Source organism: Rattus rattus, chromosome 14 (assembly GCF_011064425.1).
Source record: "Rattus rattus isolate New Zealand chromosome 14, Rrattus_CSIRO_v1, whole genome shotgun sequence".
Taxonomy (NCBI): domain Eukaryota; kingdom Metazoa; phylum Chordata; class Mammalia; order Rodentia; family Muridae; genus Rattus; species Rattus rattus.
Genome location: NC_046167.1, coordinates 60308252 through 60326294, shown reverse-complemented (window position 1 = coordinate 60326294; position 18043 = coordinate 60308252). Strand labels below are relative to the sequence as shown.

Sequence of the window (18043 nt, the reverse complement as noted above, 5' to 3'; positions counted from 1 at the left end):
ATAGAGGTTCAAGAACTCAGTCTTATTTGGTCCAGGCTGATATCTACCAGAGTAGGAATGGATGTCAGCTTGGCCCGGTGGTGTGGGTGGGGCAGCAAGGGGTCCTTGCCCACCAACAGCTGGGTCAAGTTCTTTCTAAATCCCATTCTCTGTCTGCTGTGAGAAGACTGGAGAGAGGTTGTGGGTAAGGGGAGTGGGCAGGAGAATTCACTAGACATGCCCACTTTTGCATGGTTGAGAGGACTGGGGTTATCATAGAAACTTCCCTTAGGCTCATGTGCAGGCATGAGCCTGCTGCTTATGAGGCAGCAGGAAGGTGACTGGGACAGAGGACAATGCGTATCTAGCAGACTCTCTCAGGGACTTGTATCTGCGGCTAATCAAGCGTGGCGCAACGCTCCACTCAGTACCCCATGGTGTTCCAGGACTTGGAAAAGGCCCAACGGCGAATGCCTCCAGCTGATTGCAGTTGATTGAGCTGCAGCCCTTTGCCTGTCTGCTGTCTTCTCTAGATCTCTTTTTATTTCTTTCAAGCCAACTTGATTGCAGGGCTTTCAGTCTTCTGCCCCCACAGGGCTGCCCCGACTCGATCGCCTCTGATTCCATCGAGGGGCTTCTTTTGCAACCACTCCCGGTTTTTGAATGGGCCCAGACCAGAGTCAGCAGCTCCCTTCAAGCTCCAAAATCGGAATCCTGTGGCGTCCCTTCCCTGAGATCATTTGGTACAAAGGACCAGAGTCTCGTCTCCTTTAAACCTATGACCCCCCTTTACCCTGTTAGCACCCCCAAAGGATGGGGAGAAACAAAGATCTTAGCATCCTGGCACTTTTTTCAATGGCTCTAAAGACTAAGCAAGCATGTGGCCCGACTTTATCACTGTTTATGTGAGTTTTTCATCGTTAGAAGAAACCCAATGCTTCCTAGAAGATGGCTGCTAAGTAAAACCTTCACCTGAGAGAAAAGCTCTGAGTTCCCTTCTAGCTGATCTGAAATGCATCGCATCTCCCAGTGATTTCAGCTCTACCCTACGATCTCTGGGGGACCGATACTTGGGGCTCTATCTCTCTTCCTTAAATTATGTATTCATGATAAAAAGAAAATTGGCTCTCTGCAGAGGTATGCGCATGTAGTCCTGGCACTTAGGCTGAGGCAGGAGGATTTCTTATGTGCAGCCTGCCTGGGGAGGAGAGCAAGTGTGTGTGTGTGTGTGTGTGTGTGTGTGTGTGTGTGTGTGTGTGTGTGTGTGTAAAGTACCTGTCTTTAAAGTACATATGTTTAAAGAAAAAGAAGACTTAGGAGTAATTGACCAAGACAAAAATGAAAGGTTTTATTATTGTTGTACCAGTTATGGTTTAGTGGGTTTTGTCCTTTTGTTTTTGTTTTGTTTGGTTTTTAGTGAGAGAGAGAGAGAGAGAGAGAGAGAGAGAGAGAGAGAGAGAGAGAGAGAGAGAGGTTAATTCAGTAGTGATATGGGAAAGATATAAAAAAACAGGGGGGGAGGGAAAAAAATGACCAAAATATTTTGTATGAAAAAAATAAGAATAGTTTAAACCGTAATGAAAATAAAATAAATTTTATATCACTTCAAAAACGAAAAGCAGTGGAACTGGACTTCCTCCAACCTCCTGACCAGAGGCAGATCCCTCCTAAACACAGCCACTGCACAGAAGAGGGAGACACACAATTCGAGTCCTGTGGTTTCAGGCAGAGTCCGGGGGTTGGGATGGGGGGGGTGATTAATACATGTCCGTCTTAGAGAGATGAAAATCATGAGACTGGGAGATGAAGTCCACATTTCTGGAGAGGAAAACGGGGGCCAGAGTCCAAAGAAAAGCAGCCCCAAAGTCCACAGCTATGTGATGGTGTGAAATAAAGTTAAAAGCGCGCTCTGGCCAAGCGGCAGGCCTTTGCTCCATAAATGATTCCTCACCACAATGACACTAAGTGCATCCAGACGCTTAAGAGACATACGAGAGGGGTCACATTTAGTTTTTCCGATGCTTGGGATGGGTTCCCTATGTTCCCCCCGCTTGTCTGCACTCTGGGAAGGGGCAGGCATGCGGACTGGCTGCCAGTGTGCTGGGAATCTTCAGGGCCTTTGAATACCTTCCAGGAGCGTCGGCACAGACTGCCTGCCCGCTCTCTGCTCAGTGCCTACTTTAGCTGTCTGCTGAGGACTGGATGTGCCAGACAGGCCTTCATACAAAGACAGAGAGTGTTCTGAGCCCGTGAAAGGAAGGCACAGCCTTTCAGATGTGAATGGCTTTTAAGAAGTAGGTGACTACATGGCTGGGAAAAGAAGGGCCCTCAGAGAGCTGTGAGAGAGACCCAGCCTATGGGCGAATGCATGCCTGGTTCCTCTCCACTGTCGGATCTGCTGAGACAGACTTCTATCGCACTGTATCCCTGCTTGATTACCATAGCCTATCCCTATGCTTTCGTGTGTAGATTCTTCCTGGAGCCAAGGCTTCCTTAATCATAAAAGATACGGTAAGCTTTGCCAAGACGCAATCATGTGCACTTCTATTTACATTGCGATGCTGAATAAAATTTCTGTTTGTAGTGTGTGTCGTTTAGAATTTTCTTTGACTTTTTTTTTGGCTAGAATATATGAAACCATTGTGGTGTATAAACAGCTTCTTTTCTTTTCTTTTCTTTTCTTTTCTTTTTTAGCATTGAGGGCAGTTCACTATGGTGCCTGATCAGCTTGGAACAGTCTTCCCATCCAGCTGACTTTGAAAAGTTTGAAAAATGCTTTGCCTGGTGACCCCTTCCTAACTCGTTAGCAATGCTAGCCCAGCTCCTTGGCAAAGCACCCACCACTGGAGGGAAATCTCTCCTGGGCTTTTGAGCTTTCCTGAGGAGTCCATCTGATGTCACTGGTGGAAGACACAGTGTGGCTGTGTCTGCCTTTTGTCTGAACCATCTGTGTTCCCTCTTACGGGCTATTGTTCATATTTCTTCTCCTTTTCCAGGAACTGTGCCTGTCCCCAAAAGCGCGGGCTGTATAAATGCTAAAGAGACAGACCTAACGTTCTAATGCTGTCTCTTCTCTTCTTCCTTTCCTAGAATCTTATGGCGAGGGCCTTGTACGACAATGTCCCTGAGTGTGCTGAGGAACTGGCCTTCCGCAAGGGAGACATCTTGACCGTCATAGAGCAGAACACAGGAGGACTAGAGGGATGGTGGCTGTGTTCCCTACATGGTCGCCAAGGCATCGTCCCAGGTAACCGGGTGAAACTTCTGATTGGTCCAGTGCAAGAGCCCTCCAGTCATGAGCAGCCTACTCCTGGACCTATGCATCAGAACTTTGGCCAACAGAAACTCTATCAAGTGCCAAATTCCCAGGCAGCACCTCGTGATACCATCTACCAAGTGCCGCCCTCCTACCAGAATCAGGGAATTTACCAAGTACCCACTGGCCATGGCACTCCAGAACAAGATGTATATCAAGTACCGCCATCAGTTCAGAGGAACATTGGCAGCACTAATGGACCCCATCTAGGCAAAAAGGTAAGTGATTAACTAGGATCTTGTTCCTTCTTTTATGCAACTCATTGTATTTAGAATAATAGAGGCAATCAACCCCCCCCCAAATAATTAGACATTGCCCAAAAGCAAACATACTAAATGGCCTACCCCAGACATTATTGTTGCATCAAATTTCAATTAATCAGTCAACAGCAATTTTTATTTTGAGACAGAGTCTCACTGTGTACATCCCAGGCTGTTTTTGAACTTGAGGCCCTCTTGCCTCAGAGTCACCGGAGTGCTAGGATTACAGGCATGTGCTCTCATACCAGCAACAAAACTTTCTTGAATTATCATGTGCCAACACACTATTGACTGTCAGCCAGTGTAAATGGTATTCTGGATCAGACTTGAGCATACAACCGAATCTCTTCAGTTGGTGATGAGTCTGCTAGACCTGGGTCCTATGTGTAATGGTTTGCAGTCTTATCTACCTCTTTCTTGAGTAGTGTAGCCCCAGTTGTTACTCAAGCATGGATTTGGCTCCCTGGGCCAAGAGCTAAGCCATGAGTCAGTAGTCTGGCTGGACAAAGAATCAAAGGAAAGCAGAGGAAGTCAAAAGGTTGAAAACATATCCTATCTACCAACTCACTCTTTAGAGTTTGGGGCTTAAAGATTGATTTATTCAAAATACACAGATACTAGTGGGTTTAGAATCGATCCATTTCTTGTAATAATGTCCAAGTGGAAAGCAAATACAGCAGAGCTTCGATATTTAGGAAAATCTCAAGTATTAAAAAAAAAATACAAGAAACATATGAGGTCTTCATCAGATTCCATCACTATCCCTGAATCCTTGAGACAGCTACCTTCATAAAAAGAGAACATTTATTGGTTGATCTCTCAGTTCCAGTAGTTCTAGAGCCCCTCTGGCATTAGTTCAGTTGTAGCAAAGGCCAACTCTCATAACATCTCTTCTGGGGGCACTCTCCTGATCACCTCAGACCTGCCATCAGCACCCATCTCTCAGAGGTGCTACTGTCTCCCACCCTGGAGACCATGTCTTTAAAAGCAAAGACTCTTGGAGAGAATACTTAGACCATCCCCAAACCACATGGTTAGGGCACGTGGCTAGGGAGTACCACATGGCTAGGGAGCACCACATGACTAGGGAGCACCACATGGCTGGGGAACACTACATGACTAGGGAGCACTACATGGCTAGGGAGCACCACATGGCTAGGGAGCACCACATGGCTAGGGAGCACCACATGGCTAGGGAGCACCACATGGCTAGGGAGCACCACATGACTAGGGAGCACCACATGGCTAGGGAACACTACATGACATGGAGCACTACATGGCTAGGGAGCACCACATGGCTAGGGAGCACTACATGGCTAGGGAGTACCACATGGCTACGGAGCACCACATGGCTAGGGAGCACCACATGGCTAAGGAGCACCAAATGGCTAAGGAGCACCAAATGACTAGGGAGCACCAAATGACTAGGGAGCACCAAATGACTAGGGAGCACCAAATGACTAGGGAGCACCACATGTTAGAGTCTCAACCTAGAACAGTTTGAGATGAATAGAAACACATTCATTAAACGGTGAATGCTGAGTGTCTTTTGTGGTTTTGATAGTTGTGATACAGTGGTAGAATAAAGACTAAGCAGAGCTCTCAGAGCACTTACAATGCAGTGAGGGGAACAGTACGATACCAGGTCAGGTGGGTGACACTGACTTACAGGGCAGTGGCCAAGCCTACAATGATAGATTTTTGTGCCCATTAAAAGGCCTCCCTTTCCTAATTCATTTGTTGGAAAGTTCTAGTGGCTCCTTCAAGGCTTGCTAGTAAGAAGAGACTAATTTCATACAGTGGGAAAGTATCTCCAGATTACAAGGGTAGGATAAAGGTAGGTACCAGAAAGAGCTTGAGACTCTATAGACATAATATAGATGGATTTACAAATCTATGTTGAGTTAAATAATATTTGCTTACGTGATACTTTTTTCTAAGTAAGTCTTTTTTAAAAGATTTATCATTTTTATTTTATGTTTACGAGTATATTTCCTGCATATATATATGCAGGAAATGTGTGTGTGTGTGTATATATATATATATACACACACACACATATATATACACACACACACATACCACATGTGTGCCTGGTACCCAAGGAAGCCAGAAGAGGGAGTCGGGTCCCCTGGAACTGGAGTTAAGAACAGTTGTAAGCCACCCATGTGGGTGCAGACCACTAAACCTCCAGTCTCCTACAAGAAAAAAAAAAAAAAAAACTTCTTAACCAATGAGCCATCTCTCCAGCCCCCGGGACCTCTATTCTTTTTAAAAGGGGCCAAGGGAAGAAAGATTTACTTTTGGATTCCCCAAGAATGAATTCATTTTCTAATCATCTTTTATACATATGTGTGTCTTAACATAACACATCTCAAGGGCACATGATCCAAGTTCTGTATGATAGGAGAAATTCTCTAAGAAGTGGTAAAGGGCTTTCCTACGTAAATTCATCCCCCAGGACAGGGATCCTGGCTGCAGGCCATCAACAGAGCATATGACCTTGCAAAGCCCTTCTCGCCCCAGTGATTTCAGCTCCAGAGGGAGTGCCAAGCCTGGCGTCCATCCCCAGAGAGGAAAAGAACAGTTGAAAGGCATAACTATAAATAAGTAAGCCTCATTCTTAGTCTCGGTTGCTTGAGCAACTTAAAAATAGCGCTGCTTCGTCTGAGCTGGTTCGAGGCAGACAGAGGAGACCCGAACAGGAAATGCTTGGCTGAAAGGTAGAGGGACCCAACTCTCATCATAGTTTATTTTGGCAGGAAGGTGACATGTTTTCCTTTTCAGGCTCAACCTTTTCAGTTTCATGTCTGGGAAGCCCGATGCTTCAGACCTCCCCGTCTCCCTTGCTTGTGTTGTAGCTGATGGCCGCCTTCCCCTTGGCTCTCTCCTGGTCTCCATTGATGTCAGGGGCTGAGGCCCCAGGTGGCTCAGGTCCCTCCACACTTGGTGACTTCCGCACCTTAGAGCCCTCTGTGTTTAGCAGAAGGGCAGGCGAGCCCTGCAGCAGTGAGCTGGCCTCTAACAACCCCTGCCAGCCCTTATGCAGTACAGAGCAAGTAAGACACTCACATCACACATCACGAGAGGCTTGCACAGTTAGCGGGTCTGGATGGTATAGACTAAAGACGGAAATGACAGGAAAGGTGACCCTAGCCCTTCCCTGCCAGAGTCCTCTATAACAAACCCAGTGAGTGAGTCTTGGCTCCTTTGAGATTTCAAGTTTCCTGCTTCCAGTCCCCTCTCCCTTTTCTTTCCCTCCTTCAGTCCCTGCTTTTCTTCCTTCTCCTTTGTCCTCTCCTCTTCTCCCTTCCTCTCCTCATCTCTCCTTCCCTTCACCCCTCACCCTCCTCTCCCTCCTGCTCACCCACTGTCTTCCCTTCTGTTCCCACTTCCCTTCCCGATTTCCTCCGTTTCCTTCTCACTCTCTTCCCCTCTCCTCTCTCTCCCTCCTTTTTTTAATCCCTCCTTTCTTCCTTGTTAAATTTTCTTTCCTGATGGAGGTGGCGACAGTGGTCACCTCTTACGGGATAGCAGCCTCCCAGGCGGCAGTGACTGCTTTAAGAATTCGGCCACTCCCTCCCCTGCTGTAGTAACTCCCAGTGGACAGGGATCCTGATGACTTAGGTCAGACCTCAATCTCAGTGGCCAAGAGAGCAGATGTGGGCTTTGTCAGTAGTTACTGTTTCTCGTCAGTAGTTTTTCCAGCTTGCTAAATAACTAACCCATTTTCTCTTCTAACTTCCTGTCTGTAAAGAGTGACAAACTAAGGCCTGAGCGACCATACCCAGGGGTTCTAGCTGTGGTCTTTAAAGTGGCTAAAGAAAACGAGCAGGAAGTGGAAACTTGTTCTGAGCTTGGAGAATCTAATGAGAGTCACCCAGAGAGGGAGGGACATTATGTCAGCTGTGGATTCCCAGGCCCACCCCACAGCCCTTCCTTCAGTGGGTCTAAGAGAGGAGGCCCAGAAGCCTACGTTTTCTCAAATTCTTTACAGTCCAGCAGGAGTTGGCCCAGGACTACACTTAGAGAGACACTAAAGAGGGACAATGGCCAGCCTGGATGTGTTCCAGTCTGACTGCGATCGGGACTTTCCATAGTTCCGAACGCTCCTGTGTTGTTACAGCACGGACTTCAGACATTTCATCCGCCACTGTGCCCTAATGAATCACTTTAAAAAGAAAAAAATTACAGCATGAATTCTGCCTTCGGGAAACTCCAGCCTCCACCCACCCACCCTCCTGCACCCCAGCCATATTAACCACCAGTCAGAAGTAGCTGCCTGCGCTATGCAGATGGGGCTCACACACACCCTCTGAGAACCAGGGAGACCAGGAGCCCTGTGAACAGAGCAAGGCTTCAGTTAACCTGGCTCCAACCACAGCTTTGTGCCTTCGTGTGCTCAGCGAAGTACAGGTGTCCTCTCAGACCCTGCCCCTTCGCTTGGGAAGTGGGACTAAGCCTGTTCACCAAAAGGGCTGCCGGGAAAATTAAACGGAGTCCGAGGCAGGAAGCTCCTGCATCGTGCCTTCCATTGTGGGATGGTCCTCTCTCTTCCCTTGTTTGGGTTTGGGGTTTGTTTGTTTTAGACAAGGCCCCAAGTGACCCCAGCGAGCCTCAAACTCCCTAAGTAGCTGATAATGACCTTGATCCTCCCCCATGCATCTCAGCCCACGCACTGTTTTCAAAATTCACGTGGGATCCACGGACCTTGCGTGTTTCTCAGTATGGGCTGAATACGTCCATACCTCATTCTCAGCAAACGTGCCCTGCCGAGGCCTTTGAGCCTCCCTGGCTCTTTAAGAATTCTGGAAAGAGTGGTAAAGAATCAGAGCTATCTGGAAGCCTCACACACGGACACCTTTGCTCACTTTCATTGGTCTTCACACTGGGTTTTATGTGTAGGGCTGTTTCAGGCATCAGGCATTGTGGGCAGAGTGCCCAGGGCCTGTGCAAAAGTTTGAAAGCTGAATTTGAAAAAAAAAAAAAAAAAGAAAAGAAGAGAAAACTTTGAGCTGCAGAATATGAAGCATTAGTGCAGGATAGAAATTAATCAACAGATAGACAAGTGCTTAGGAAAGAGCCCCATGCAGGGCTCATCAATTATATGTGGGACTCAAGACCATTCCATTCCATTTGGAAAACACTTGGTGAGTTAGAGCTCTCTCACTCTGCAAAGGCTTGTAAATATGTGTTGGGATCGCCAAGAACTCACAGACAATTCTAAATTAAGCGTGTTACTCATAGTCAAATAATTTGAAAAGCCGAATTTCTTTTTAAAAGTTTTCAGTCTTCGAAAAGGGAAAATTCTACTTAAAATATGAGAGTTGGATTTGAGTTGGAGAGGCCAAAAGCCCTAAAGTCAAAGGCCTACAAAGGCCTGAAAACAGACTACTTCTCTGCCTCAGTGATCCTCAGACTGCCAAGGGACACACCCGTTTCACACTCAAGCCGCACGGGGAATAATTTTGATTATTTTTTTACCTTTTAAAAATTTATTTATTCATTCACTTTACAACCCAATATCAGCCCTTCCACTCCTTCCAGTTGATTGTTCTTTTCTAAAAACAACTATTTCCTTAATTTGGGTTTTTAAAAACATCTATATATTTCTTTTCTGTGAGTGCGTGGAATAGCAATGGCACGTGTGGATGTCCGTGAACAGCTCAAAGGGAGTCAGTTCTCTCCTGCCATGTGGGTCCCTGGGATTGAACTAAGGTCACTAGGCTTGACAGCAAGCACCCTCAACCACGGAGCCATCCCGTCGGCACTTGATGGTTGCTCTTTAGCCTTACTGCTCTGACCCTCACCAACAGAGTTTTATGTGTCCTGCTCCGTCTGAAGATTAATTTGGCGCTAGCTACCTCCTGACTCTAGGAGGCCAGGAGACACGGTAGCCATCTTCTGCTGTAGATTAGTCATGCAGCTAAGTATCCACACACAGAGCAGCATGGTGAACAAAGGAACGAAGTGAGAGCAAGGAAAGAGTGGTTCAATTTCAGTTCACCTCAGAGCCAACTACCAAAGCTGATTCTGAGCCTCTCACTCACCCAGTCTCCTACCGCTCACACCTTCCCCAACAGCTCATGGCCACGTGGTACGGCAGTGAGGAGAACAGAGTTTCCCGCCAAAAGGGCCCTGCATGGGCACCACTTATTAATTATCCTTAATACTAAATGTGATACCAAAGGAAATAATGATTGACAGGAATTTAGGCTTCCGGGATGGCAATATAGCTCTGTGAAAGAGCACTTGTCTAGCATGCATGAGACCCTACATTTCATTTAAGCCAGGCATGGTGGCTTATGCTTGGAATCCCAGCACTCAGGAAGCAGAGGTATATATCAGGAGTTCAAGGCAGTCCTTAGCCTGGAGTCCTTGAGACCCTGTCTCAAAAAAAGTAAATAAAACAGGAAAACGTTGTGTTGGGCTTGTCTGAGGCCTGACTCTTTTGCCTAGTATAGACGGCAAAATTGGTAAACGCTTTCATAGTCTCCTAGAGGGAAAACATATACTTGGTATAGTGGTTCTCAGAGCAGCCTCTCTGGGCTCTATGAGGCCTACAGTGCCTCCCCTTCTATACTGGGCTTCTCTCCCTATCTATTCAGTATAGTACTTGAAGTCCTAGCCAGAGCAATTAGACAACAAAAAGAAGTCAAAGGGATACAAATTGGAAAGAAAGAAGTCAAAATATCATTACTTGCAGATGATATGATACTTAAGTGACCCCCAAAATTCCACCAGAGAACTACTGGTAAACACCTTCAGCAAAGTGGCTACATAAAAAATTAACTCAAACAAATCAGTAGCCTGCCTCTACTCAAAGAATAAACAGGCTGAGAAAGAAATTAGGAAAACGATACCCTTCACAATAGTCACAAATAATATAAAATACCTTGATGTGACTCTAACCAAGCAGTCAAAGACCTGTATGACAAGAACTTCAAGTCTCTGAAGAAAGAGATCGAAGATCTCAGAAGATGGAAAGATCTCCCATGCTCATGGATTGGCAAGATTAATATAGTAAAAATGGCCATCTTACCAAAAGCAATCTACAGATTCAATGCAATCCCCATCAAAATTCCAACTCAATTCTTCACAGTTAAAAAGAGAAATTTGCAAATTCATTCGGAATAACAAAAAACCCAGGATAGTGAAAACTATTCTCAATAATAAAAGAACTTCTGGGGGAATCACCATCCCTGACCTCCAGCTAACATTACAGACAATCGTCATTTAAAAAAAAAAAAAAGAACAAACAACTATATGGTATTAGTACAGAGACAGGCAGGTAGATCAATGGAATAGAATTCAAGACCCAGAAATGAACCCACACACCTATGGTCACTTGATCTTTGACAAAGGAGCTAAAATCATCCAGTGGAAAAAAGACAGCATTTTCAACAAATGGTGCTGGTTCAACTGTCAGTCATCATGTAGAAGAAAGCAAACGAATCCATTCTTATCTCCTTGTACAAAGCTCAAGTCCAAGTGGGTCAAGGACTGCCACATAAAACCAGATATAGTGAATCTAATAGAAGAGAAAGTGGGGAAGAGCCTCAAACACATGGGTACAGGGCGAAATTTCCTTTAAGATCAACAATCGATAAATGGGACCTCATAATTGAAAAGCTTTTATACTGTGTTTTCAAACTGTCCATCTGTTAAAACTCATCTCCAATCTGAAGACTTGGAAACCCAGTATTTCCTTCCTGTTTTCTCGTCCCATAATATGTGTATTGCCCACTAATTCCATGGAGCCCATGGGTCCATGGGAAATGGGATGGACTGCCATCGTTGTCTTGGCTGGGATAAGCACATTTAGTGCTGGCTACTTAGAAAACTGCCAAGCCCCATGGCATCATCTCTAAGATGGGCAATTCCAAAATAGGGCACAGACTAATGCTACAGGAAGTGACTCGAAGGCTGTTGGCAGGTCTTCCAGGCTGGTTCCTGAAAGGGAATATAAGATTCTGAAGTGCATTACTTATGGTGTCTGTGCCTTCTCAGACACTGACTCATCCCAGCACACATGTACATGCACATACACACAGACACCCATGGCTGCCGCCATGGGAACCAGGGACTTCCCTTGTTGGCATGCGAAGCATTTTGAAATCAGTTGACCATAGCAACCTGAGATGCCAGCCAAACTAACTGCTATAGATATTAAGCAATAATTATTTTTGTCTGCTAACCAGTAAAAAAAATAGATTTTTCAGGAAACTACAGTTTCCAGACAAACTCTGACTTTTCACCTTCCTTCTGTTTGTTCCCTGATGTCTGTGCGTCTGTCTTTCTCTGCCTCTCTGTTCCCTACGCTCTCCCCCCCCTCCTTCTCTCATACACACAGCTTAAAAAGTTAATTCCAGGGCAGTAGCTACCCCCCCTCAGTTTTTTTCTTATGTAAACTCAGTAAAGTACAATTGTGTCCCAGAATTGTAGATTTTCAAATGAAAATAAACCTAATAAATATACCTAAGTGTCTAGTTTGTGAAAATGTCCAAGGAACTGAAATGTCACCTAAAATGTCCCCCCACCCTGAAAAAAATCAAGGTGCGTTTTATACCTTTCACAGCCTCAGAGGTCCTCAGGCGGGGAAGGGAGGAACATGTTGAGCTCACCCTGACCTGAAAGGCACTGTTCCCAGACAGTCACCCACGCCAAAGGAATGAGCAAACCCTAACACCTCCTTAACCGAACAAAGGTCCTTTTTGTTTGGTCAATGTCAAAGTCTTCAGATTCAGCAACACTCTGTCATAAAGCTCACAGATAATACATATTTCTGAGGGGGCATTTGTAACTTCTCACGTATCCACACCAAGTGCCTTCCCTTCCCACTGACTGCATGGTAAGTGACTGCTTATCAGAGTCAGTGAGAGGCAGCCCCGCCACAGGGTGCCTCCCTGGATGGACACTGCTTTCTGAAGGAGGAAGGAAAACTGCTCATTTTATTTAATGATAAAACTTGGATGGTCTTGTTTGAGTACATCTTGAAGGAGAAGACCAACTCCGCCAGAGTGCATTCTACAAAACGCAGCACTAGAAAACGTCAGAGGTCAAAAGCACTCTGGTCTAAGCAGTCATCATAGCTTAACCATTGATTGGGTCGGGGTAACAGCCAGCAGGCATGCCAGACCTTTGACATTGCAAAATGTCAGTGCCATCGATAAGTGTCTTGGGTGACACTTGTGACTATCCTTGGATACATGCAGCTCGCAGATGGCAGTTTGCATATGGCTGGTACTAGGGGTTCACCCACCTGTTGAGAAGTCCAGGTGGTTCACACACGGGACAGTAGACTCCTCAGCAATCTCTGTTAATTTCTGGAAAGATCTAGGGGGGCCCACTCTTTCAAAAGAACGTCTGAGTCTGAAACATGGTATGGTGTTACTCCACCTTCTTCTGCAGTGAGGCTTCCAGTCTGAAGTATAGAAACGACCTTAAAACGATGTTATATCATCGGTGTCACCTGACCCTCCCGGCAGCGTGAGACATGCATACATAGCTTTTCTTCCCCTCACAAAGGAAAGGGTTGAGGTCTCAGATTAATCTACCAGAGTTAACTCACCGCCTCGCACAAGAGGCGGGCCTGCTGTTCAGCTCGTGTCTGTCTGACTCCAGGGCTAATGGGTTCTACATCCCAGCTCGTAGGTGGCATTGCCAGGCCTAAAATACCAGGGCACATTTACTTTGCTAGCGATTCCAATTCACCAGAACCCTGGACGCTAGGGTTCCCTGTGCTAGCCAGGAAGAATTCAGGCTGCTGCAGAAAGTTCTCACCTCACATCCACATTGTACCCAAAGAGCTGAGAGAGCCTAGGCACAGATGGGTCAGCCACCCAGATATACTTCCAAAGCACTCATCCGGGAGATGTCAGATCTGCAGTACCACAGACCGCATGGCCACGCGGACTTCTTCCCAAATGACATTGCTTCTCCAAAAGTTCATGTACTCTCCAAGACTGGACTACTTGTAGAAACATAAGATACTTAATTTTTGAGACTATTTCCTTCTCAATTTCTAGAAAACGCGTGTCACTGATAGAGGCAGTAGGCCTCTGAGAGAAGAGTCGTAGGTGCCAACTAGAGTTCTCGCTCGCTCCTCGGCTGGCTTACCTCCCCGCACTCGAGCTCCCTCAACTGTGAAATGGCCACTGAAACTGGATTCTCTCTAATGGTCTTTGCCAAAATTTTATGGTCCAGATATCCTTATCAGATTCTTTCCCAGAATCACTTGAAGGATTTCATTAAATGACCTACCTTCAAACATCGTCTTAAAAACCTCAACTTGACCCCTAAACGTTGGCAGTTTGTCCCCTACCTCTCTTTAGAGCTCCATCTTGCCTTCCCATCCACAGCTACTGTACATTAGAAGAAATTCTGGAAGCTGGCAAGGCAGATGAAGACACAGATATCGATCCTAAGAAAATTTCCAAGAAGTTTCTCATTGGAGAATCCCCCTCTGTGCTTCATTACCAAGACAGGGAAAGCCCTTCTGCCTTGCTATTTTCTACCACCTTTCCCTGCAAAAGCATCATGGTCTGGGCAGAGAGGATGGATCTGATATGCTACCTCTCAGCATGGCAGCCACCTTCAGAACTGGCACCAAAGTGTGCCATTTGTCCCATCAGCCATTATATCCATCCTCCCACTGGCTGTGAGAGATCACCTATTCACGGAGAAGCAATACTCACAGGCGTTCGGGTCCCAAACTACTTCCCTATCACCTCCCATCCACAGTTCAGCAGGGCAGTCTTGGGCATCTTTCTAAATCTAGATTACATGGAATGCGTGCATATGGGCCTGTTGAACTTATCGAGAGTCCAAAGGCCTGATCCTTTATGGTTTCATTCAAAGGGACATTTCAGTCAACTGAGAGGGATATAAAAATTGGCTTTCAATACCTAATTGTCCCAGACTGTATTCAGCTTTGTCCCATGAAAGACCTTGGTCACTTGGGGAACCCAGATGTCATTTCCCATAGTGGTTTGATTTCTGTGTTTCTTGCTGCTCTTTGGTGCTTGGTCAGTCCATAGCTAAATATTGCTTTAGTGCTCCCCATACAAAGAGCTTCCTGAAAGCAGCAGGGGAGACATGTTAGGGGCTTAACAATTGGGGTACTGTTTCCATTGAGTGGTTTGCCATACAGAGCTGTGTCAAATGAATGCGACCCGAGAGAGCGAGCGGTTCCACTTCTGAGCCTTTTCCTCAAGTGGAGGGAGAGATGGGCTGTGATCTGGAAAGCTTACAAAACGTTTAGTTCCAGCCTAAAAAATCAACTATCAAATGTCCTTGAAGGAAAGTCAGTTGTGTCCCCCAAAGAGAGTGAAAAATGTCTCCACTGAACGCAAAAGAAGTGTCAGGATGGGTTAAGCTTGGTTATGTCTTGGGAGGGAGGGTTTTTAAAGCCAGACTGAGTTTTCATTATATTGTTGCTATGCAAGTAAACACATGAGCTCACTGCTGCACCCAGGTCGGGCGGAGAGAATTTATAGAGAATTAATAAGTCCAGGGTGGACAACATAGGGCTTTTCCTCTCCTCGATCTTGCATTCAAACAGGCAGCCCGCTGTAGTTCTCAGTTGCTGGAAACTGAGCCCCAGTCCTAGAGGGCAGGCATTGGTGGTGGTGATGTTTCTTTTCCTGGGGTTTTCTTGGAAAAACGGAAGAAGGCGAATTGCTCATTTAAGACAAAGGGTTGTTATAAAACCCAATAAAGGCAGTGGTGTCTCTATTAGAGCTTTTTTTTTATTTCATTTGAATGAAATAGTTTCTCCTAATAAGCAGTTTTAGAAGTCAAAACAGTCTTGTTAATGTAGGAAACCCAAAGAGAGGTAGTATAAATAAATCAAGGGGAGATTAGAGGGGCAGGGAGCAGTCTAATTATATTTCTCACCACAGCCAAGACAAAGCAATAGACGCTCGTCATGTGACACACTTGCTCATTAGACCATCTCGGGGCTTGTTAATGGCAAGGCTGTGTGTGGGTCTGTTGCCGTGGTGGCACGTTCTAACCTCTCATTAGCCTGTTGTCCTTCCTGGGCAGCCTATTTCCTGATGTGCCTAGTTCTGACGAAGGCCTAGAACAGCAAAGCAAAGGTTACTCACCTTCCTGCCCTGTCCTACCCTTGGTAGTAGTTTAGGCAATATCTAATCTCTCTCTCTCTCTCTCTCTCTCTCTCTCTCTCTCTCTCTCTCTCTCTCTCTCTCTCCCTCTGTGTGTGTGTGTGTGTGTGTGTATATGTGTATGTGTGTAATTTATATATTGTATATATAATTTATATTATTGTTTATGTGTATATAATATATTATTATGTTTATATATCAAATTTATATTATTTTTAAAATAGTACATAGTGATTGTACCTATTCACAGGATATTTCTGTACTTGATCAGATTAAGGGTAAGTTGGCCTGTTCATCGCCTCCAACATTTAGCATTTTCTCTCTGTAGAAATACACAATTAACACCTGTCAACTGCAGCTATATTTCTGTGCTATAGAACTTTAGAATTTCTTTTCTTCGATCCAACTGGATGCCTGTATCCATCCTGCATGCTCTCTGCACCGCCCCATCCCCACCCGTTCCCCAGATAATTGTCATTTCATTCCTTGTCAGCCTCTGCGAGAGCAACTTTTCAACTTACACTATTTTGTTCCCTATAGCTGCCGGCAGTGTGAGGAAGTAGGGGAGGGGTGAGATGTTGCACTGAAGGAAGGGGAGAGAGAGACACGAACACGGGAGAACCTGAGGATTTGGGGGGTAAGGGGAACTTGTCTTATGGTGGATGGTAAAATGGTAGATGGCTACTTCCTTCCTTCTTCACATGGGGCTCCAGCGAGCAGACAGCTGACGGGGTGAAGTCTTCCTAACTCCGGCTCTACATTAGGAAGGCTAGGCAGATACCCAAGAAGACATGGGCCAAATAGACTTGTTGAGGTCTTGGCCCTAGTGACATCCCAAGAGAAGTTATCTCTATGGCAATGCTTTGCTTATCACACACATTGCAGAGAGCAGGCCCTTTGCCCTACTTCTTGATCAGATCCTCCTGACAAGCATGAGCTTGTGGTCTTCCACTGAGGAGAATTTAGTCCCGAGTCCTGAGCCCAGGACCTCATCACTCTTCAGAAAAGGCCTTCATCTCTAAACCCCGTGAAAGCACTCTTCCCCTCCCCCACCGCCCGGGGCTTTCCACTGGTGTATCTTGACCTGTGTTGAGGAATAATCGCAATATTGGCAACACCAATAAAGTAATAACCTAAGTGAGTCTGCTCGTGGCTGTGAAGAAGCCAAGTCCCCTGTCATTTGTGGCTTTGCTTTGAAGTCCCCAGTGCCTCCTGGGCCTCCCTTTCAAGGCTTTGCACACGTGTAAAGATGACTCTCTTTTCTTCTAACTTAAACATACAAGTTAGGGATTGTTTTTGTTTTATCTTCATGTTTAATCATGAAACACTTTGAAGGCAAACAGCCTTGAAATCACTATACTAAGACATGGACTAACTGCATCCTGACCAGCAAGCCAATAAGGACTGGCTTTCCTCCTCCTGGTACTTGTTCTCTAGGTGTCTCGGACACTATCATTTAGATAATTAAAAAAATACTTTTTGGGGTCCATAACATGCTCTCTCCCTCCAGAGAGGATTTTGTTCCCATCTGCCAGCCCTATAGGCACCAGTAAATCTAAAGTCATGCTTTTCTATGTCCCGAACCTGATGGTTTACAGCCTGGCCACAGCCTTGCTCGTGATTTCATGACTTCTAAGTGGCGGTAGACACAGAGACACGGGTCCAGCTCTACCCACCCCCAGATGATGCCATCAACCGTTTCCCTCTCAGAGCCACTGAGCTTTCCTACCTTTGGTACAGCTGTAATAAGTAAAAGAGGCTCTTGCATGCCCTAGGAACTGACGCCCAATGCTTATGCCTGTACATTACGTTTCTATCTGAGGTGAAGGGAGATCGCAGGGGATGCCTTCTTCTTTCTCTGGGGACAGATGCTGATACATTTGTCAGTGGTTGCTGACCCCTCGTCCGTACAGAATACTCATCTCTTATCTGCTCACTATCACGATGGCTGGTGTGAATCCTGCCTTTTAGCCTGGGGTATGCCACTCACTCCAGAGCTGCCCGACCTGGAAACCCAGCTTATTCTATGGAGGCACACATGGTTTCCTTCTAGCATCATCTTTCTTAAAACCTGCTTTATCCAAGGCACAGTTACAGCCTTGCTGCTTCTATACAGACGGATGAAAAATAGCTCCGACATAGTAAGAAAAGTCCCGAGGTTCACCGAGAGAGTCAAACGATAAGTCGCATGCACTGTCGGACGTGAAGATAAGGTACTTTGGAGTGTCACAATGACAGAGGTCGTTTGTCTGTCTAGAGAAGGCTTCCTTCCTGCGGGACAGGCATTCGATGTGGCCCTGACAACACAATAAAACCTGGAGATAAGGGGAGAGAGAAGAATTGAACAGACAAAGTGGGTG

General features: G+C 45.8%; 1 protein-coding gene across 2 annotated transcripts in view; it reads left to right on the top strand.

The window, feature by feature from the left end:
* Nedd9 (neural precursor cell expressed, developmentally down-regulated 9) overlaps positions 1-18043 on the top strand; it is a 115863-nt gene that overhangs the window by 82589 nt on the left and 15231 nt on the right. For both annotated transcript variants that reach the window (XM_032884280.1, XM_032884279.1), the window contains exon 2: positions 3070-3513. In XM_032884280.1, the coding sequence (XP_032740171.1) occupies positions 3070-3513 (444 nt within the window). The remainder of the gene's footprint in view (positions 1-3069; positions 3514-18043) is intronic.